The 24,465-nt window shown below is 41.8% G+C and overlaps 1 protein-coding gene across 9 annotated transcripts in view; it reads left to right on the top strand.

Moving 5' to 3' along the window:
• LOC111969988 (ephrin type-B receptor 2-like) overlaps positions 1-6,465 on the top strand; it is a 182,979-nt gene extending 176,514 nt beyond the window's left edge. For all 9 annotated transcript variants that reach the window (XM_023996443.2, XM_023996448.2, XM_023996446.2 and 6 more), the window contains exons 15-16: positions 326-481; positions 1,280-6,465. In XM_023996443.2, the coding sequence (XP_023852211.1) occupies positions 326-481; positions 1,280-1,388 (265 nt within the window). In that variant the 3' untranslated portion in view covers positions 1,389-6,465. The remainder of the gene's footprint in view (positions 1-325; positions 482-1,279) is intronic.
• The last annotated feature ends 18,000 nt before the right edge of the window (positions 6,466-24,465 follow it).

Below are 24,465 nucleotides of genomic sequence, written 5' to 3' on the forward strand. Positions count from 1 at the left end.
CACACACTGCTTGAATCAACGTTCTTTCCACATCATTTCAACGAAATTGCACCAACGTGGAATAAACGTAACATTTACTTCTGTGCCCAGGCTCTTCCAAGCCTGTCACTCCATTTGGAAAGAACATTTTATAAGAAATCAACTCTGAAAATGGCTTCCAGTAGATGACGCCAAGGCTACTTTGTTTTGTACTTAAAACTAATCTAGTGTAGGCTCTCCACTCTTGTGTCTGTTCCAAACGTACTGATTGCCATCATAGAGGTGAGAGAGTTATGACAGTGTCTCTAGAGCTGTGTTTGATTCTTAGTGTATCTATCTTCCCCAGTGTCCATCTTCCTCTCCTGGACCGCAGTGTTCCAGACTTCTCCAGCTTCAGCACGGTGGACGAGTGGCTGGATGCCATCAAGATGGGCCAGTACAAAGACAACTTTGCCAARGCTGACTTCACCAGCTTTGATGTGGTTTCCCAGATGACTATGGAGTAAGTGCCGATCCCAGACCTGTGTTCCTAGTAAGGATGATAAGGATGAAGTTGAAGCGAGGCAGGTGGGCTGTTCCTGGACAGTCTCATACCTTAAAGTCTGGGTGACTGCCAGGCTCAGCCACTGGCTCATCATAAATCTGTCTCTCACTGTATGTCATTAAGAGATAATAACGGTGCAACACAACTGCTCTGAGCTAGAACAGAGAGTACAGACTCTGGCCATGTGGCTGCCAGGTTTCTTATACAACAGTTAAATGACATAATAGATATAGGAGAATGAACAGGCATAGTGATGTTTAGGAATACATTCCTGCCTCAGTAGACTTAATAAAGACATAGACAACATCTATTAGCAGATAGAGACTATTCAAGGTCTGTTTAGTAAATAAGGTACACATTACTCTGCTTATTGTCTCCTATCTATATCTCTTAATATCCTCCTAAAGTCACATTGGAAATCTAAGCCACGTAAGTCTGTTTTTTAAAATGTCCAACCACATCTCTGGTTACAATACTTAAACCAATAAGACACATCAGTCCATAGGGTTAAGGTTGGGAAACAAAGACGTTCCATTGTTTCCTGAATGGAAGAAGTTGTTCAACCAATAGAGTTAGTACTGTAAGCGGTCATGCCTGGACAGAATTCGGAATTTGGCAGACTGGGGCCCAGAATTTAACCTTGATCTAACTTGTTGAGTTTACCTTGGCTTATGCCATGTGACTTGTTCCATAAAACCTGTTATGTCTTCTGTGATGGCTTTCTCCTGACTCCTGTGGTTGTGTCTCCTGCCACAGTGACATCCTGAGTGTGAGTGTAACGTTAGCAGGCCACCAGAAGAAGATCCTGAACAGTGTACAGATGATGCGTGCCTCCATGAACCAGATCCAGTCTGTGGAAGTTTGACCATCCAGAGTGGAGCGGAGGAGAGCAGAGCAGAGGAGAGGGGATTGGGATGCAGGACCCTGGGTGCACGGATGGAGTGGATATGTTTTTGCTTGACCGTGAATCTGGGTTTCCTACCAGACTACCGTCCATCCCCGGTCCCCCCTTCCAATCCCTCTCCTGTCCTCCTCTATGCCCTCATCCAAAGTCCCCCCAACCTTCGGGATCAGCTTTGGAAGGTTGTGGCCAGCATGTCTAAATGACCAGACGTCAATCAACGTGGCTCACAACCGTCCATCTTGGAACCAGGATCATGAGAGGTTACTGACCAGAGACATATTTCTACTACCATCTTCCACCCATGTTTTTTATTTTATTTACGTTGAACTTTTATGTTTGTTTTAAGAATTTTGTAAAGAATTTTGTAAAGAAAAAAAAGTTAAGAACTTTAGGAGTCTATAGATGGTATACAATTGTAAGCTAGGTGAAATGACTAGAAAGGCTACCCTTTACAAAGGGCCACAGACAAGAAGACAATGAAAACTGGGTGATTTAAGACCAACACTCTCAAAATTAATCTGATATATTCTTTGTAAACTAGGTGAACTGACTTCAGAAACACAAACGCAACATAAATATTTGCTGCCTCCCTGAAGGCAAACAGCAGAAGAGACTGAGGAACTTGATCTATTCCCCTGTCGTTGATTTGGGACGTAACATAAGTGTGAGCACCATGAAATGGACCTGGCAGAAACTACTGACATGAACAAATTAAAGACATTCAGTTATCTACCAATTCAAAAGTAAGGAAATGTAAACAAAAATACATTTTCTCATATCAAGTAATTTCCTTTTCTGTGTGAAAATTGTGATGAAGATTTCCTCTCACCATGCTTCCTCTCACCGTGGGAAAATTGATKTTTTTTCAATATTAACATAACCTGCCAAATGGAACATCGTCCCTGTGTACCTCAGATGACGTCATGATCCTGTACACATCAGATGCACATGACATTGGGACTGTGATGTGATCACTATGAGCCGGACATAGTTACTAATACCTGGAAGTGATGGATTTGCATTTTTCTTAGGGTGACTATAGGGAGGTTTTTATCTGTTGTTATTATTATTCAATTTTTGGGGCAAAATGTTAGTTGTGGATTTTGAAGAATCAGTGTCATAAGCAGCAAACATACAGTACTTCCTCCATGGATGTATAGTGTTTACGTAGAAGGAGTGCACATATGTTTTGGTCCTCACATTGTCTTGAGGTTTCCCTGTGTTTTCAGCTTCACCGTGTGCATGTGTGTGTGTGTCTGCGTGCGTGCCTGGTAGACGGGTGTATATGTGTGTTTGTGTATGCGTGCGTGTTGCTAAATGTGCTCTGTGGCACAAAGCAACGGCTCCCAAAGCTGAGCGGGTAGTGTTTGATAGCATGCTGAGTTAATGATTGATTTCACAGAGCTTTGATTTGTTACACTTTACAAAATATAATGCGCTTACATTATATTTAGCTTTTTTCTTCCAGATTGTTTTCCTTTTAAAATAATTTTATATTGAAGTGTTAGGGTTTTAACACCACTGGTGGTTATCTCACATTGGTATGGTCACGGACAAATCTTTTCACAACAGGGCAGTAACATTAGCATGGGATAGTGGATTATTTTACGCATATTTTTATTATTATTATTGTACATCGTGGATGATTGACAGCTTTTCCAAGTAGTCTCTTGGCAGGATATGTGAACGCAGATCATACTGGACAATGGACTTCAAACCCGATGACTATCTGGATCTTCCATGCTCTTTTGGAATTTTAGGAAATCATTATTATGTTGGTGCTCACAAATTGTAGATAACTGGAGTCCTTGAGACTTCTATTTTCATTTTATAGATACGTATTGCATTTACTGTATGGCTTCTGTGAAAAACGGCCTGATGAACGGAGAGCTGTCTCTCATTGTCTTTGTTGTTGTGGCCGATGTGTTGTTTGAGGGGTTAGGGAGCCTGATGGGTCTGTGCTAGTTAAAATCCATGGATTCCCCAGAGATGGTAAAACACAGAGTTACATCACTACTGCAGAGCTCCTAATGGGCAGATCCACTGAGACAGGCCTAGTACTCAATACAGACTGATGAGCCAGACATGGAGCTCCAGCTGGTCAGACATGTCCATTCCTAGTGGGAGTCCACTGCCTGATCACAGCCCCACTGGCCAGACAGTGGTTCCCTCCATCTCTCCTCAGAGCTAAACACATGCCTCAGATCTATCACTCTTCTCCTCCCACTGTTCTCTGTGCTCTGCTTTTTCAGATCCATTGCTTTGTGACTCTGCATGTTGTCATGTTGACAGACCAGACTGCATTTATGTAGATAACACACAACCTGTGGGCCCCATATTGGTTTCACAGCAGGTGGCTATGTAAGCAGAGGTTCTTCCACAAAAGGTCATCCTTCCATATACATCATCAGGTGTCTGCTGTCCGTTTTAAGGCACTTTGCTGTCTGAGCAGAACAGGAGAGGTGTCCTATGTAGGCCATAGCATTAGACCCCTAAACACAGAATGCGTGAAATCCTGCCTTTACTCTCGTCTGTCAGTTAGTCCCCATTTCATTCCACCCACTAACCCACATAGCCGTCCAGAGTCTTAATAAACGTGGGCAGGAGCATTGAGGTTTTGATCCAGCTTCTGTAATATCATCCTCCCTTTAGTTTTCCGTCAACATTTCTGTGCGTCACCATGCATATTCCAGTGCAGACTCCATGACAGATGAAACAGCAGGAAGTGCATCACTCTATTAGTCACTGCCCAGAGTAAAAGGGGCAGCGATTCTGTGACCCAACTGTCACTGATGCGACCGTGCAGTTTCCTTTCAAAAAGAGCTCAAAAAGTACTTTCTTCCTTTCCATTGCACAACACTTTAATATTTAAGGGCACCTCAGTGATATTCAGTTAAGCCCAGGCAGCCTGAGTCAGTCTTCCCAAGATATAGACAGATATCCCACTGTCAGAACAAGAAGTGGCAATTTATGTTCAAGAAAGCAGGCCCTGCAGCACAGCACTAGTATTTGTGCTGAAGACGGTGATAATCATAGGAAGGTGATTAAGGTGATTATCAAGTGATTAAAAGAGCGGTGTGTAAACAAAGTGTGCTTCCACATGTGACGTTCAATCAAAATACATTACTAGATGAACTAAAACATTCAGCAATGGTGGACTCGTATTTAGAGTGATAGGAACATGAATATAGGTAGTAATAAAGTGGTTTTCTTTTATTGCATCGCTCTTGGAAGCGTAAGGAGTTGAGTCAACACATGTTTATTGGTTGCACAGCGTGGGGCCATGGTGACTGCTGAAAGCACTGTGTAATGTATTTATTTATTCTGCCTCTGAACCTAATGGCACAAAGAAACCCTGTTTATATACCGATAGTTCATCCAGAGCTATCCTTTGCTATTGGCCGCAATAAAAGCTGTCATCCCTCTTTCTTTTATTTTTAAGACATTGATAGCCTCCTTTTAAGAACAGTGCAGCTCAGTGGTACTGTTTCATAGCCCAGCCCTTCTGATAAAACCCCTTGGCACAGTCGCCCTATCTTGGCCTGTTATAATGGACCTATAGTAAGTGATTGATCAATCTGGTGTGATTATGATGGGTTTAGTTCAGAATAGATTATTCCCACATTGTAAAGTTTTTTAGACTTTGCTGTGTGAATCCATGATGGTCATTATCTCACTGGATAGTTCTCTCTGGTGTACAATGCAAGTGTTTAAAGCACCACCCTAAGTACTGTAAATGGGTTACTTTATACATAGATGGCATCAAGGACATTTTTGCATTGGTGAGATTTTGCAGCTCGTTGAAGACGAGTATAAGCTAAAATAGAATAAAAACCACAGCTTTTTGTTGAATGATAGTGTTTTTTTTCCTCCCCCAAGACCACTGAAATAACAGCCATTTTAAAGACAGTAAATGTACACTTCTTCAAAGCACTTATCAGTGTTTCTATGTTTTCATTTTTCATGAGGAAGAAAATCTCTGAAACGTCTGCTCCGTTTATATAAAAACAAAAAAAAGACTAAATATAACATTTGGCTACCATCGTTGCATATTATTTAACAGTGCAGGGCATCTACTTCGTTCTCTCCTTTTTCAATGTCCAGGCTCATGAGACAGATGGAGGAATGATGTCTAAAGTGCATAATAATGATATAATAGCATTGAGACCAGAATACATATGTTTGTTACAGTAAGGGTCTTTATTTGGAATCTCAGATAACTTGCTGTATCACAGAACTCTGTCCTCTGCTGTTTTGTACATCTAAAACTCTCGTCTTTGTTTCAATGGCTTGTATCTGCAGATACTGTTGATGTTTTACTGTCAATGTCATGATAAGTAATACATAACAATCCACCCTCTTTTATTTATGAATCAAAACAAAACCAATGTATCTGAGATGTTGATTCAATGCACTGTGGACGCAAAGAACAATTTCCATTCTGTGTTCCAATTTTTTAAGGACGGACGGAAACCGTTATGTCTCAGTGTTAGAATGACATGACAGTGTGCATAAACACAAGCTGTGCCTGCTCGTACTCGTTGGTCTGTGTTTGTGCACCATCCAAATATGTCTCGAGCAGCAGTCTGCCTGCCTGTCTTTGTGGCAGTCAGTTCAGTGTGTATAGAAAATGGCTCCTGTMGATATCTTTTACGTAAAGCGTTAGAGCTCCCTCTGCTGACACAGTGGCTAATAGCAGTCTAGTTGTGACAAATGTCCTTATGTTCCTTGCGTTGTCTTATCCCCCCACTTCCCCCTTCCACCCCTATCTCCCCACCTCTCTGGCTGTTGGTGAAGATAGGCTGGGGATGGCCCTGTCTCTCTTGGCCTGTTGTAGCCCTCGTAGACCAGTGCCGGCCCTGACCACTGTGACTGATGTGGGAGGTCCTGTATTTCTGTATAAATGTACATTGACTGTAATCCTGTGAATGATGTAACAATTTCATTATTTGTAATATTGTTATTGGTTTTATTTTCTAAAATGGAAAGCCCAACTCGACTCTCCTCAATAAAAAATTAGATCTGTTATACCACTCTATTATGGTATTCATGATGTTCTTACTGTCCTCCTCTATAACCCTGTGAAATCATTTCAGCTACAGTGGACATTACTTCATAATAGTTATGTAATTTTAATACTGTATGATGGGGGGGTTAGTTATATTTTTAACTACATTTACCTGAAAGTGTAAGAATTGCAAAATTCCAACCTGAATTGGACTGAATTTATCAGTGTGCACYATTGATCGAAACTCATTTTATGGTATTTATGGTTCAATTACGGGAAATGCAGTTGTGGAAGAGTCGATTTTAAAATTCAGTGAGAGGGAACGGATTTGGTCAAATACAGCATATTTTTTGTAACRATGCCAGACAGTGTTTGTTTTTTTTGCTAATGTTTTGACCTAACATTTTTGGGCCACCTCATGCATCACTAATCTACTGTGTGTCCAAAATCCCTCACTCACACAGCCTCAATTTCTTTTCTGTTTCCATGTCTTTATTCATTTGGACAAAGTACTGTACAGTTTCCCCCCAAGCTGAGGTTCCTGAATGGAGGTCAGACTCTCTTCACCTTCCTCTCAGTTTTAGAGGCCTCATTAGCAGTTGACGTGTGAAAGGCTAGAGACCTCGGTGTGACCTCGCTGAGACTGGCGTGTGTGCTAAAAGGTTTACCCCGTGAGTAGGAGACGGAGTTCAGGAGTTCAGTGGTGAGACCCCGCTGGCACACCAAACCCGTTCTCCCTCTAATCTCGACCACCCGCGAGTCTCTCTTTACACACCGTTAACTGTGATGACTTTGTGCCCAGTAGGGCCGACCATGAGCGCAGGTTGGGAAATGCCTGTCATCTCAGATGTCAAATCAAATGTTATTTGTCACGTGTGCCGAATACAACTGGTGGAGACTTTACCGCGTAATGTTTATTTATGAACCCTTACCCAACAATGCGGAGTTAAAAAGCAAGATAAATTAGCTAAATAAAAAAAGGAAATAGTAACACAATAAAATAACAATAAAAAGGCTATATACCAGGAGTACTGGTACCAAGTCAATGTGCAGGGGTACAATGTAGTTGAGGTAATAGAGGTAATYTGTACATGTAGGTAGGGGTACAAGTGACTAGGCACAGCCTTGTGCAGATGTATGGACAGAATCGTGCGACAGAAAAATGGGGAGAGTATGTGTGGGGTGGCATTGTAGAGAAAATTCGAGGAAAAAGTAATGTGATTGAATGCTAAATTTGTACATTGACAGTATTTGCACTTGTTTGATGTTGCACGTCTTATCTGCCCAAGTAGTGAAACATTGTAGTGAGGAGAAGAAAATTGTTCCTCACTACCACTGCCTAACAATAGCAACCTTTTTGTTTTCTTGAGTTTGTTGTGTGTTATAAGTTGAAACAGCGGGGATCAATGGAATCAAAACAAGCCAAATATCCCTCCAACCCAGCCTCTCTCTCTCTTTCTTTCTCTTTAAATCTCTCTCTCTTTCTAACTCTKCTCCTCTCTCTCTAACTCTCCCCATCTCCTCTCTCTCTCTCCCTGTGCGTAGCTTAATGATCATTCATCATCAGTTTGTTTTTTACCGCTGTACCTGCCTCGCTGCAAATGTCACTACTCCTGAGGCGGTCCCAGGGGATCACGTAGTGCATGGTTTCCATAACGATGTCTAAGAGATCACAGTCTTGTGCAGATACAAAGCTCTTCTCAGGTCACCAGGTCATTCTGAGTCTATAGCGTAAAGTTAAAAGTCGGCTGTGTGGAAGGGGGAGGAGTTGTGAACACAGGCCCACCTGAGGACATGTTAGAATGATAGAATGTGGCATTAAAATGAAATAGGACATCAAGGTTCCACTGGGCTAAGGAGAGCTGGGTCTGATTACTACACAACTGCTCCTAATCAACAACAAACTAAATGCWTCAACCAGGAACCAGACTTTCCCTGAGTTATGATACAGTGGCTAATGCAGTACAGGCTGCCCCCAAAAATTGTGTTTTGAAATAATGAATTCATGCGTCCAAGGATTACGGACATCTGAGGTAGCAAGGGGTAAGGGTTAGATAGTTCTGTATGACCTGACTTGGGGGGGGGGGCTCATTCTCATAGGGAATGACAGCGGTGAACAACTGTAAATCGGTCCCAGCAGGTACAGAGGACGGAGAGGGTTCGTGTTAGAGCCGGGAGCTCAGCACTTAGTGCTGCTAACATTTCACCCTTAAATTCAAACCTCCAAATACACCCAGAAACATCTGGCCTCTGTTTTATGTGTACCATACTTTCATCTCGTACAGTAAAATACAGATGCTGTTATGTTGGGTCATGGGCTGCATGGAGTAAAGGGACTATCTCTACTGTAGCACTGAATCATTAGTCTTGTTGTAGGCTAGATTTCTCCAGTATGAGAGGAAAGGGAAGAGGACATAGTCTTGCTAAAGCACAGCAGGGTTGGGGGAGTGTTAAGGAAGATGCCTGAGGAGGCTATGTGCATAATTAAAAGTGAGGCCCTCTGGAGATGACAGAATGAAGGGAGTCTGATCTGCTGGGTGTGACCTATATAACACTGTGAACTCTCAAACCCCAGACACCTCTCTGGTAGCACACAGACACAGCCTGGCCAAGCTCAGCCTCAGTTTAGCTTATTCACGGACCAAAACCATTTTCTGCACGCTCTCTTTGGTTGAATATGAATAATAAGGAAGAGTGGAAGAATTATATTTTATTGTGTGAAATGCAAGGTCAGATCCATGCTGGTGGTGAGGAATAGAATGTTGTATCCAATCAATCACTGCAAGACTACTGGGTAAGGCTGCTCTATTTGAAAAGAAAGGCTTGTCTACCCTCTAGTGGCAGAGATTCAGCATTGCTCATCTGGTAACTAACACCCCAATTCCTTTATAACCAACATAATACTAGTTGAGGGGTGGGATTGTGGAAAGGGAAAGGGGGATACCAAGTCAACTGAATACTTTCAACTGAAATGTGTCTTACACATTTAACCCAACCCCTCTGAATCAGAGAGGTGCGGGGGGCTATATTAAAAGCTCATGATCTGTTTGTCCAAAAACAATATCATTTTTTTATTTTAATCACTGTGTATAAAAGTACCATGCATGTAAAATGTATATGTATTTTTTTTTAAACAAAGTTACTTTTCTCCTCCAAAGATGGGCTAATATTTTTTTTTACATTATTTTACTATTGTGAACCGGCATTTGATTTTCTGGAGACAGAATGCAAACTCCTGTGCTGATGGCATGCCTTAAGTGAGACAAATAAATCAATGAAAACCTCAAACCATAGTTTACCCACCTTGGGGAGGTTTATTGTACAGTACATGCCTTAAACCGTACAGTGATTGATAGAGCACAAGGGGGCAGTATATCCCAAGTTCTCTCTCTCTCTCTCTCTCTCTCTCTCTCTCTCTCTCTCTCTCTAGCCATTTGTGCTTGACTTGCTCATTCAGAACATTTTACAGCTTGTCAAGTTCGATTTGATGAGATGTGTCAACAATTGTGCTGTAAGGAAATGTGGAGAGTCATGGGTGGACATCCATCAAACATTGCAATACATTTCAACTCCTATTCCCCCTGGATATGTGCTGACACTGGTCAAGTCTTTTGGCTGGCACTGAGGTGTATCTTGAAGTCCCAGTAGATTATTGTTCCTGTCTATGATTTGACAAAGGTCACAGGTCACATCACAGGTCACATTTCATTTCATCCGATGTGACATGGTCTGGATGTTTATTATTGATTACAGTGAAATGATTGATTGGAGAATATTAGAGATATGACAGTCACTTCAAGCAACCCATCTGAGCATCCTTGACCACAAGTGTTATAAGATTATAACAGGTGGATATCAGATTATCAGGTGAATCATTATCTCAAGCTTCAAACTAGCCAGCAGATAATCATGTATTTGATCAGCAATGTTGAGTTATTGAACATCAAAAAGTAGCCTTGTGAGATTAATTGGTCCATGGACTAGCCAATCTTTAGTAGTATCAAGCTCAAGAAACAGATGACACATGTTAGGTTAACTCTGTGAAACCAGAACATGGACAGAACAACAGAATAATACCTAAAAACATGGTACCTTAATAATTGTTGTATGAAAAAGTAACCATGCTTCTCCTACAGTACTAAAAAGAACAAACAAGAAGAAGGAAGGTTGATGAGGAAAGGCTGTTGGCCKAAAGGATCTTCCCAGCATGCATAATTGGCAGCAGGAGGAGAGGGGGATGTGATGAGGACAGAGTCAGACCAAGAACCATGGGGGTGGGGCCGGTGGGTCTTCCTCCCTCTTTTCCTGCCTGTGTTGAGCAGGAATGAACAGCATGTCTAGCCTGCGCCATCCATCACACCTTAAGGACAGAATGGAGAGAGAGAAGCCATGGAGAGGAGGGATGGTGGGAGGAGAAGGGGATGGGGGGAGGAGAATGGGATGGATTCAATTGCTTTGACTGATCCAGGCAGAGGAAGAAGTTTCCAGGGAAGTCCTCCTCTCTGCTGTTGCTATCCTGCCTCTATTTCACAGCTGCAATCTACCTCATACTCATACACCTCAATCCCCCTTCTTTCAGAAAGACAACCAGGGCCGGCTCCAGGCATAAGCGACATAAGCGGTAAATTGAGTCGGGTTGGGTCTCAACTTACTGTTGAGAGTTTGAATAGTAGAATACACACGGTGCAAGTTTTAAATGTGGTTGTTACATCAGCAGTTTTTCTCTTGTTTTGTCAGTTACTGACAGTCACTCAATTAGCCATGTCAACTAACAATTCTTAGATTGGTAAGTTAGTCTAGCCAGTTATCTAAACTTATAGTTATCATGGCCGAATATCAACCGGGCATGCATTTTGTTAGTCACTCTCACTAAGATATCGTTAACATGGCATCAGTCATGGCAAAATGTGTAGAATTGCATGAAATGTTTTAGAAAATTGCAAAAAATGTTCTCCTAATGGCAAAATGTGTAGAACTGTAGAAATTTTACTTTAAAACTGCCCCCCAAAACATCTGCCCCATTGCAAAATGTGTAGAATTGCAGGAAATTAACTTAGAAAACTACATTTTTCTCTCCGCCGTCAAAAGGGGGGCCACTAAAAGATTTGGTGTGGTGGGGGGGCTTAACCAGGCTAGAGCTGACCCTGAAGACACCCACATGCTGTAGATACACACACCCAAACAGACACCTCACTTGATTCTGTTAGCGAGAAGCTATTGCAGGTTATCTCTTGGAGACTTTTGTCTGGAAGGATGGTGGTATGAGGGATGATGAAGTGCATGAACGACTGCTGAGTGCTTCATGCATTGGAGACATTCATTAGATCAGAAGGGAATTGAAGAGGACATTTTGTCTTATTCATGGAGCCTCTCCAAAAAGAAGGTTCACAGCACAGGCAACTTTGTGATGACGTTAGGTTACGGGAGGTGGGATGGGTTTGTGTTGTGGAGGTGGGATGGGGTTAAAACACATGGAGTAACTTTACCTTAAAAATCCAAATATGTAGAGTTCAGGATTTCTGCAGTTTTCTTATAGCTAAAATCATGATCTGTTCCACACATCTCCATCAGGCCTTCCCAGTGAGAAGAACAGAAGACTGATTGAGCAGGTGTAGCGAGACCATGTTGAGAAAGAGAGAATATATAAGACATCAACTAGCTTTAAGTTATCGGATAAAGACAATTACTGTGTGTGTGTGTGTGTGTGAGAGTGAGTGAGTGAGTGAGTGAGTCAGTGAGTGAGTGGGAGTGAGAGAGAGAGAGAGAGAGAGAGAGAGAGAGAGAGAGAGAGAGAGAGAGAGAGAGAGAGAGAGATAGAGTATGTGAGAGTGAGTGTGTGTTTGTTAGACTACATCTCTGAGTGGTTCAATCTGAATTTGACCCTGGACTGAATCTATCCATCAATGCTCGGATGTAGCTTTCTGTTGGAGAAGTTGTAACATGCCACACACAGCTTAAATGTCATCACATTTCTTTACAAGTGTCTGGAAGGATGCTGGCCACGGCACGTGCTGACAGAACATCCTTAAACTTGCTAACTAGCCGAGAACAGGAGGGAGACTTCTTTGGTGTCACTCACAAATAGTGTCTCCCACTCGTCATATGTGAAGCGATGACTTTGACGGAGCTCAGAAGGAAAAAAAGCAATGTCACAGTCTCCGTCCTCTTTGACAGGCAGTGAAGGAGGAGTGTGGCTGGTGTTGCCCAGTCATGTGACCTCAGCATCAACTAGCTTTAAGACCGGTGGAAAGAGGGAATGAGGCGGAATGGGGATAGAGGGAGGAGTACTACATAAATGAAAAAATCTGTGACATGTACGTCACACCTCGCGCTCATAGGACTTATCTCCGTAGCAACTATCTCCCTGCTTCAACTTGCCATGGTTGAGAACATGTTTTTTTCCATCAGCTGCTTCAACTTTAATGTGCCTTTGAAAAGAGGAATGATTCATTCTGTCTGCGTGAGATATATTGAGCCCTCTCTAATGCTTTCTTTGTTCACAGAAATCTGAAACATGAGCATGCTTAAATATCGTATGCTGCCGATCACGTCTCCATTGTAATGCCCATGGAGCAGTGTGTTCTGTCTGTTGGGGATGGTCAGTGAGACAGAGTGGACCTTCGTGCCCTCTGCTCACCTGAATCACTTGTGGCATAATGCTAAAGATGTCATCATTTTAAGCCATCTCTCAGCTGGACCTCTTGACCCTTTTGCCAATGCTGTTTCTCTCTCTCTCTCTCCCTCACTTTCTTTGTCTGTGTGTGTGCATGTGCGCGCGTGTTGGCATGTTTGCATCCCTTTYTAGTTTCTCCTTTGAAACGTAATTTCCTGTTCCCTTTTGTTCACTTGGATGAACAGGAATATGTACAGACAGTATGACACTTAACTCAGGGCTAATCTAATTAATGATACATGAATGCAGCTTAAGTCATAGTTCAGCAGGTTGAAATAAGTGTATATATAGGGCTTGACGGATGGATGGATGGGTCGGTTGATGACTAACACTCTTGACCTCAAATGTAGCAGCTTTGACACAGAGGATCTGACTTTTAGCTGGTTTATTAGCAGTGATTTGTTTTGGGGTTGTCAAAACAGAAAGACAGTGGCCAAAGAGCTGTGAAGGGTCCTGTCGTTAGAGCGGCCTAATCGGGACCCAGAGCTCCCCAGGTGAGCCTTCTGAGTGCAGTCGAATTGGGAAATCGTTACAGCCACTACTTGGGCCTCTAGGACAGCTGTCAGGGGGGGAACATCTGTCAGTCAGTCTGTCCTTCCAAAGACAGGGAGGGTCTTTAAGCTTTATGTTACTGATCCACAGTACCCTTGATTTAATGTGACTCAATTGCCAAAGGTTATTGCAACGTCTTGAGGTCTTGAGATGAAATGTGATACTGACAGTTGTGCTGAATGTTCTCTCTAAAGCCTTCGGACACCTTGTAGATCAATCTTCAGACATAGACTTCCAGTTCCATGCCAAGTTGATCCATCTACCGGTACTGAGGACAATGGGAGTAGAGCTGTCCTTAGTTTGTTTCTCAAATTCCATTGTTTGATGGAATGAACGATAACGTGACATTGTGGCTCAGCTACTCATAAAGTCCAAAAGCGAAAAAGGATTGCACCAGTACAAATTTGATTATTAAATTCAGAGAGAGTAACTGTCTGTTTGCAAGTGCGTGTGCCTGTGCGTGAGTGTGTGTGTGTGTGTCAGTGTTTGCTGGGTTGCAGGTTATAGGGGCTACAGGGGCTCTGATTGTAGTATACTACCATCATAAAAGATGCATAAAGGTGATTGCCTGCCTCAGGCTGTCACCATTACCTCCAAATGTCACCCAGCATAACCACCATCCCTAGAAACATCACATGCAAAGTAAGTCTACACTTCATATTCCAGGAGAACAGGCAATTGGGCAAGGACACAATTGGGCAAGGATTACTGTCAATAGCCAATGAGCACTTAGCATGTGAGACCAAAACTATGATGGTGAAAAGGAAAGCTACAACAACACGATTTGTGTGGACTGAGGTGATGTGATGATGTGATGACATTCTTGTAGATCCAAGTGAACAAAATATTGGTGGAGCTATATAGAGAAAGCAGCTGCCTTTTCAATAGTAAAAATGTTATTTTACCTCGCTGTATCCCCTCTGTAGAATAGAAAGTCCATATTGTCCACATCTGCCCAACCATTTGAGGCTCCATATTCTGCACCTCTGTCACTTTTTGAATGTTTCTGCACACTAATAAAGCAGCTCACTGTTTACATGTCTGCATTTTCTTCCTACGGCAACTGAGATACGCAGGGCAGGACCAAATTGGGAATCATTGTGTAATTTGAGCACCCAAGTCCTGGGGTTGAGGACGGACAGAATGAAAGATTTGGGACAAGGAAATCGGTGAGCACGTCCAAGTTGTTAAGATTTTAGAAGTCGTGTAGTGTATGCCCAGCATTGTTCAAATAACATTATTTCAGGGAGAGAGAGAGAACTAAAAATACCTCAGGATTGACATGACACATTACCTCACTGATAGTGTTACTGTGACATTGCAGAACACGTTCTGTTCATGCTGGCCACTTTAAACAATGCCACTTAATATAATGTTTACATACCCTACATTACTCATCTCATATGTATATGTATATACTGTACTCTATATCATCTACTGCATCTTGCCATCTTTATGTAATACATGTATCACTAGCCACTTTAAACTATGCCACTTTATGTTTATATACCCTACATTACTCATCTCATATGTATATACTGTACTCTATACCATCTACTGCATCTTGCCTATACCGTTCTGTACCATCACTCATTCATATATCTTTATGTACATATTCTTTATCCCTTTACACTTGMGTGTATAAGGTAGTAGTTGTGGAATTGTTAGGTTAGATTACTTGTTGGTTATTACTGCATTGTCGGAACTAGAAGCACAAGCATTTCGCTACACTCGCATTAACATCTGCTAACCATGTGTATGTGACAAATAAAATTTGATTTGATTTGGCACCATGTATAGATGGTAACAAAGTGCAGCGAGGAGAAATTATCCGAACTTTGATGCCTGAGGTTAAACATCATCACAACATAAACACATCTACCAATAGAACAGCTTAGGGGGAGTGAGAGGAACATTCTGTTGTGTAGGGGAAATACAACCCTGTGACCAACCAGCCATCCCATCTGCCCTGGCAGTTGGTAAAGGGAGGGAGGTGTGTGTTGACAAGTCACGATAGAGTTATTGGTTGACAGGTGCGCTGTGCACACTTCCACGGGTGGCAAACAACGTGACAGAGTTGAGAGCAAGGAAAGTTGTAACAGATTCGCAGATTTGCGGACCTAAGATTTCAGCTCTCCCATACAGTACAGTATGACGTCCATGGCATCAGCTCTCGCTGTATTCAGTGTTCGTGTAGGGTGGCTGATGTCACTATCTCCCACCACTCCCATTATCATACATGCTGAGATATGACACACTTAGAAAGCCCAGGTTACTAACTGGTCGTCCCGAGGTTAGAGGGATGTATTAGAGGGAAAGGTGAGTGTTGTGTGTTTCCCCTGACTAGTGCCCGCCTCGGCCACTGATTCCAAAAAGATCAGGACCTCTTGATGGAGTCCTGGGCAATTACATGCACACAACATTTTCACCACACAGCTGCAGTGTTGCTTTTATTGCAGAGCTTGTGTTGACCCCGTAACACACATGAACTGAAACATTTTCCCAGGTGATAGAAAGTATTGAACACATGATTGGCAGAATGCTGTGACTCAGCAAGTTGCTTAACCAGTGTAATAAAATAATTTATGCCACATAGCAGATGGTTTTATCCAAGGTAACTGACAGTATAGTGACTGCATACCTTTTCAGTATGTGTGTGTGATCCCTGTGGGAATTGAACCCTCAACCTTGGTGTTGCCAGCTCCCCACACTTACCAACTGACCCACACCCTTTTCAGAATTTTTTAAAACTATATGTGTTTAACGTACACATTTCTTAATTTTTGCGGGTTTATGAGAACGTGTGTATCTTTGTGCATCTGTGTATGCGCTTGCATGTGTATGTCTGTCACCATGGTTGAATATGACAAGATGTTTGTGATTCCTGTCAATTCAATATCCCATAATCCTTAGACTCTGTGCATCCGTTAGTGAGGCTCCAGTGTTGAGTCAGCTCCCCATGCACGCCTGAGCTGCTCCACTGCAARTGGCCTGAACACACACCTGACATGGGCTGTGACCTCTGCAGGATGAGCAATGACAGATTACATCTTGCAGAACCGGTCAAAAGGCACCTCCATCAGATCCCACATGCATATGCTTGCAGTATGCACACAACCACACACTGGCTGTTCATTTTGCTGCATATAGATATTGAACTATGTGTGTTGTACAGTAGCTATAGAATACAGATGGGAAGCTAAAGTGATACAGATCTAATGCCGTGGTCTGACAAATAACTAAGGCAGGCATGAATCCCCCTCCCCCTTTGAGGACATTACCGTTTTCTGAGTCTGAATCTGACATGGCAGCAGCTCTTATGTCACCACCTTTTAAATGTGCATAAGTACGACAGAGAGGTTCCAGTCATATAGAATATGGTATAATCTTTATGGCTCACCAAACGGATGATAGGTCATACTGTACTCTCCCACAAATCCGTAAGAGATCAGTGAGCTTTGTACAGCCAATGGTGTAGGAGCTGGGGGGGACAAGGGGGACATTTTCCCCCCAATGTTAGAAGCAGGTAAAATGGTCCCCCCCCAATAAAATGTTTTAACCTTTTCACACGTACCAACAAATGGGTGTGATCGTTCTGTAGTGGTCCCTGTTGCGTACGATCAAACCAGTGTGATTAGAACCCTTGATTAGAATGCTTATTTAGAACGTCCATTTTCGATTGACCCAACAATCAGCAATTGAGCTGGCCACACTGTTTTTTCACAGAAACATTTTGCACAAACACAGTCCTTACAAAGTTATGTCCAGAATGTGACCAGTTTATTTTTGTATGTAATGTTCAGACATTCACAAAAGTAGCTACAGCATAACACAATCATCCAAACTGGAAAATGTAGGCTACATTTGTCCTAGCGCTAACTGAGGAAAGATTGACATAACACAAGCGGTAATATTTTTATAACTTATTTGTTTTACTAGGCAAGTTAGTTAAGAAGAAATTCTTATTTACAATGATGGCCTAGGAACAGTGGGTTAACTACCTTGTTCAGGGGCAGAACAACAGATGTTTTACCTTGTTAGCTCAAGGATTCAATCTAGCAACCTTTCGGTTACTATGCTCTAACCACTAGGCTACCTGTCTCCCAAACTCTTGGCTGATGGACCTACAATATAWATTAGCTAATAGCAATTACTATGTATAATCAATCACATCATGGGTGAGCTCACCATTGATTAAAATAATTGAGTAAAACACTTTCTAGAAATCGAAAGTAATCTGGCGATGGGTAGTTTGTGTGCGCCAGAATGTTTATTTTTTRGCATCAACCAAAGATAATAAGAGGAGACAAGATGAGTTTGGTCTATAGTATGCATGTTGAATGGGGTGTGTCGTCTACGATCATCCACTTCCCTTCATTCACTTCCAGAAGTTCACCCAAAAGATGAGTGAACCATTCCTTCACCTCATTATAACATCTTTGGTCTGACAGATTATGTGACACCCAGAATGCATTGTATAATGTATACAAACATGGCGCCACACATAGCTGGCAAATAGCTTAGCTCATTATCACCCGTACAACCTTCAAAAAAGTATTTTACACATTATAGGTGTCTATTACAATAGATGCAATAATCGGAATGCATTATTTGTCAGAAGGACTTGAAAACATGTGAATAAAATTGRAAATACATTATGCGCCATTCATACATACATGCATAGATGCCTACAGTAGAAACGATAACACGATATACAGAAAATCAGGAACTTGCTATCAAAGTAACGTACACATGTCCAAAGTTGTTATTTGTAAGGAAAACAACAAGGAAGGCAAAGCGAGCGCCTGCAAGAAAATTTTCCAATTCTTGCAAGACTGCGCAAATATAGGCACACTTGATCTGCGCAAACATGAGTGAAGTGTGGTGGGCTCTCCTCGAAGTTTATCTGGCTCAGTAAAGCCTCAAACGTAAATTGTCTGCAACGCTGAAATGGGCTACTTCTATGTGAATTAATGAGGAGGCGGAACACACCTGAATTCAAACTGTTGTTAGAAAATACAACTGGTTAGAAAATCATTTGAAATTGACAAGTTGAAACATGGCCTATAGATAATTTGCAGACAGCYCGTGTTAATTGTCCTGTTGCGTAATAATCACATTTTGCAACAGTGAGTGCATTCTGACATCACGTGCATAAAACAACTCACGCTGGGGCGACCGTTAGAGATATTTGGAACTCACATGTGAAAAGTTTAAATAAAAACAAATCTACAATACTTTTATTCTGAAAACGTGTCGCCTCCTAATTCTTTGAGGGCTTTTATTTTGAAAATGCCTCCTCTTCTGGAATGTGTGTCACTTTCCTCATCTCCACTGACTGCTTTGTTCTCCATCTCGGTTGTTACAAGCAGTGTGGCAGTGTGTGAGTGAGAGGAAAGCACTGTGCAGCACCATGCGCCATCATTACTAAAGCGATTTTAGCATGTAAATCTTGGTGGGGCAAACTCAACCAATTTCTTTAGATGCATGCCAGTGAAGCCACTACATAACACTAAACATACCATTAAATGCACTATAAAAGGTGACAAACGTTGCCCACAAACTGTTAGAGCCTACATAAAGCTGTCCCAACAGCAGCGCTTTCCTGTCAGCAGCATAGAGGGAATCCTTACCACCGCTGCACCTGCCTATCAGCGGAGCCTCATCTGGCAGCGAAACATTTCAACAGTTAATTCAGTCTCATTTACTGCCTTTTTAACAACGAAAGACGATATGGCTGACTTGCTTAAATAAATATGGTTTCTTCTGACTCCTTGTGGATTTGTGTAACTCGATAAGAACAGCATTCTCCTTCAATAACAACAAATGTTGACATGAGTTTTGAATTTTGAACCATACACAAACATTATTACATTTATGTTCAGTAAATTCCTAATGTTTGTTCTTACAGGATATCATTAACACTTATCTCTAAGTATAAGKAAGTGCAAGCAAACGAGTTGCGACAAGGTAGGCCTATTCGTTCAGCATTTTTTAAATGGACACCGACAGAAATTCAGATAGATGTTAGTTCAGATACATTTAGCAAGATGTTGAGGCCTTAACTTTACTCATCTTTAATTCACGACACACACACACACACACACATATATATATATATATATATTTTATTATGTATTTTATTATGTGATCTAAAAAGGAAGGAAAATGCAATCACTAGGATCCACTTGTAAAGACAATACACCAACGCACGGAAAGCGCATTGCACAAACAAAACAACCCTCGCAATATGAACTGGAATTACATTGTTCTATTAATTTACTTTTTGTTTAACAAATATATTTGAATGGGAAAAGACTGTGACTGGCAAACATGGTTACAGACCCAACAACATTATATAGTATCCCCCTCCTCATGGAGAAAAGCACATGAGCTAATTATATTATTTGTTGGTTGTGAAGTTCATGACTTGTCTATGTGCGGTGTCTAGCTGAGCCAGAACGTTTTATTTCCCCTGTTAAATCAGTTTAACAGCGTTGTGTAAATGTGATGCACAATTCTCATGTTTTGACCCTTTCAGATAAATAGACTTCGACCACACACTATCTCCACCGAATTGCAGCAAGCAAAATAGTTATTATTTTGGTGACGCTTGCAGTTAGACACTGCTTCCTTCACATCCACTCATTGGTAGCCTAGTGGTTAGAGACTTGAGCTAGTAACTGTAAAGGTTGCTGGATCAAATCCCTGAGCTGACAAGGTAAAAATCTGTTSTTCTGACCCTGAGCAAGGCAGTTAAGGCAGATGTTAATTTAAGGCATCCCCCTGCACCTCTCTGATTCAGAGGGGTTGGGTTAAATGTAGAAGACACATTTTGTTTGAAGGAATTCAGTTGTACAACTGACTAGGTATCCCCCTTTCAGTGTTGAATTTCCAACTTGTTTATGAATGAAGAGCACCAAGACATTMTATCTCTAATATCTCTTCATGTGACAAGGATTGAAAAGGATTTGCCAGTAGATTTTCGATGTGGTTCATGATGATGACTGTATATCTAGCTAGCTGGCTTGCTAGAGAAGATTTTGGAAGTATGATGTTGACATGATCAGTCTAAAAAAAAGCTACGGGAGATATAACGTGATTTGATCAGATTTTATCTGTGGCCAATGAGCTTGAGCCTTCTTTGATGGGCACTACTACTCTAAATCTATGGCAGCATCCAAGGGGGCTTGAACTGTCTAGCTCTCTGGTAGATTCTGTTGTGACTTAGTGTCCGCATGAGTGACAGAACCTTGATCCAGTCAAGGCACAACCAGAGAAGAAGGCTACACCTCCACCACAGAAAGTACTGCGCTAGGRTGAAACAGCTGCATTTTGGAGCTGCCCTACTCAAAGGAAGAGACCATGTTTGTATGCTGCTTTATTAACTGAAGGATTTWAAAAAATTGTTTGCTAAACTGATGTGACACAAATGAATGCCAGAATGACATGCTCTGCCCCACCTGCCCTGAATGATGGTTTGCCACTGGCAAGAACAAAGTAAGTTTAAGTAAGTAAAAATTGTATACCTGGGAATACACTTTGATATGTTAGAACGGACGTGAGCAACTACTAGCTTTCTCCTGGCTATTAGCTAATTAGCTTTACATTTACAGTTTAGTCATTTTGAACTGTGTCAGGTTTGCTCTAACTAGCTAGTGCTAGGTAGTTCTGGCTGTGTGAAAAACMAATAGTGAATGTTTGAAGCCAACAATACGTGCTAGCTACAGAATTAATTGCACTATCATTGTCTTAGTCTTCATCATAGTTTGCAATGGATGTGCCACCAGTCAAGAAGAGAGAAAAAAGAGGACATAACAGTTCTTTTTTGAAGGAATGCAAAGGACTGTAAGTAAGGTACTTGGTAACTGCCTGCACACCACCACTGGCAAACTTGTTGGCAAATTTGAGTGCTTTAGCTTAAAAGTCTTTAATATAATCACAGTGATTATGGGTCATGAAGGTGTGTTCCATGTGTTAAGACTTTGTTTTGTACTATCATAATCATGGCAGGAGAGTGACAGTCATGGACAGACAGACAGGCAGAGAGGGAGAAAGAGAGGCCACAAACCAACATGTAAGATAGTGAGAAGTGCCTTTCCAAGCTAATAGAGTTCATATACTGGTGATCTGTTATAGTGTGGATCCATCTGAATTATCATATGATCTCTGAAAAGGATAGCAGCTCATGCAGGAGAGAAGCAGCCATGATGATATTTTATGTTTGATAATTGTGTAGAGTGGAGTTTGATTAATTCCAGTTTGACCTTTCATGACTACTTTTAAAAAAAACAATTTTTTTAAATGAATTGTGTATGTAGGGCAGCAGTACTAACAACCTGATAGTGGAAGTGAGAAAAATACTAGGAAATGAATCATACAGTAGCAGAGAAAGAGTACAAAATGGTTGTTAACTGAATATATCCACATTAACAGTTACAATGGTATTCAGTACAATATAAATCGCCATGGCCCTAAGACTGTTTGGACTGCACCAGAGTAGGTGCCCCACTGCAAGTTCCCCCTTAGTCTTGTAAATTTGGCCATTTGTAAGTTAATTAAGCTTTGTCTATCACTAGAAATTAGTATTTAAAAATAATTGTTCACCAACAAAAACAAAAAAGCGTAGCTTTTACCCATAGTACCCATGGGGCTCAGCATAACAGATCAACATAAAACATGTACAATATAGAATATTTTATGCATGTTACAAAACAGATTCAAGGCACCAATGAAATGTAACACTAGTACGCAGCACATTTTTACTTCCTATCTACAGCTCAAGATTTCAGGGAAAAGTAACACTGGAAAGCATTTGTTAAGTCATTGAGCAATCTGATTGGAGATGCTGGTATGCATTGACTAATCAGATGTTAAATTCTGGGATGCACTGGACTGGACATTATTCTACCACCAATCTGAAAGAGCAGATCAAGATCCAGAGTCTTTGACTGAGCTCATCATAAAGAGCCTMAAACAATCAGCTTAATAACTGGGGCTGGCTGGGTAATGTGTCTAAAGWYGGAACCACACAGCCACAAGGATCACCAGTCACGCAAAGAGTCCAGTCAAATACTGAAAATCACTTTTATTTTGGCAGGCATACAGTGCAGTCCAGATAAGCCAAAACACTTTGTTTACTGTATGGGACTTTGGTATGTCCATAGCTCATAATCATTAAAATGCCACCTATGTGAAAGGGCACTTTTCTCATAGGAGGCCAAAAGACCTCTATCTGTGCATGTGCCTGCTKATAATCTCTTAGTGTCTGTTAGTTGAGGTGATGCTCTGTGTTGTGTTCTGCCCCAGGTTTTGTGAGGTCTTTATGACAGTGACAGACAGCAGACCAGAGGTAGCTTGTGTGGACACTGTTGAGGACAAAGGTTATGTCTGGGTGATTCTGGCTCATAACACCATGATGGGGAGTCAGAAGTACCCGGGCCTCRCTGTCCACTGTGCCCTTGCCTGACAGACCACCGTTCTCTCCCACCTCCCTTTCCTTCCTGGCCTGGCACAGGGCAAGCGTCCCAGATTCTCAAATGCCAAAGGATAGCTTAATACGTGACAGTTGCCCTCTGCATCTTGAGTGTATGTCTATTACATTCCCAGAAGTGTTCAAAGGGAGGTGACATTTGGCGTGTGACCCCTATAAACCCCCTACCTCCTGTCCTTGTTCCTCATTACCTCATTTCCCCTGTCCCCTTGCCCTGCAATGGCAAAGACCCAACATGGGGCACCAGCCAAGCCAAATAACACTTGACATTCATCATTTATTGATATGCCCTGTTTTAATTGCAGCTGGAGAGCCTCACATAGTGGCTGAACCGTGGGGAAGGAAGGCCCTCCTGCCTCGGCCCCACACTCAGCACACTGGCGTCTGCTCAATGCTGGGGTTATACAACCCTGGTGACACGCAGCTGCCTGCCTAACGCCTCGCTGGGGTTTTCTATAATTTCCCTCTCCACACGCTACTCACTACTCCCTACTTACTACCCCCTACTTACTATTCACTACTCCCTACTTACTATTCACTACTCCCTACTCACTACRCCCTACTCACTACTCCCTACTTACTATTCACTACTCCCTACTTACTATTCACTACTCCCTACTTACTATTCACGACTCCCTACTCACTACTCCCTACTCACTATTCACTACTCCCTACTTAATATTCAATACTCCCTACTTACTATATTCACTACTCCCTACTCACTACTCCCTACTTACTATTCTACTCCCTACTTACTATTCCCTACTCCATACTTATTTCACTACTCCTACTTACTATTCACTACTCCATACTTACTATTCACTACTACCCATACTTTACTATTCACTACTTCCCTACTTACTACTCCATACTTACTATTCACTACTCCCTACTCATCTACTCCCTACTCACTACTTCCCTACTCACTACTCTCTACTTACTACTCACTACTTACAGTACTCCTTACGTATTACTCCTTACTCCCTACTGACTACTCCCTACTCACTACTCCCAATTTACTTCTCCCTGCTCACTACTCCCTACTCACTACTCTCTACTTAATACTCCCTACTTAATACTACCTAATCACTACTCCCTTACTCCCTACTTAATACTCCCTACTTAATACTACCTACTCACTACTCCCTACTCACTACTCTCTACGCAATACTCCCTACTCACCACTCCCTACTCCCTATGCACTACTCCCTGCTCACTACTCTCTACTCACCACTCCCTACTTAATACTACCTACTCAAACTACCTCTACATAATACTCCCTACTCACTACTCCCTACTCCCTACTCTCTAC

Source organism: Salvelinus sp. IW2-2015, linkage group LG11, assembly GCF_002910315.2.
Source record: "Salvelinus sp. IW2-2015 linkage group LG11, ASM291031v2, whole genome shotgun sequence".
Classification (NCBI taxonomy): domain Eukaryota; kingdom Metazoa; phylum Chordata; class Actinopteri; order Salmoniformes; family Salmonidae; genus Salvelinus; species Salvelinus sp. IW2-2015.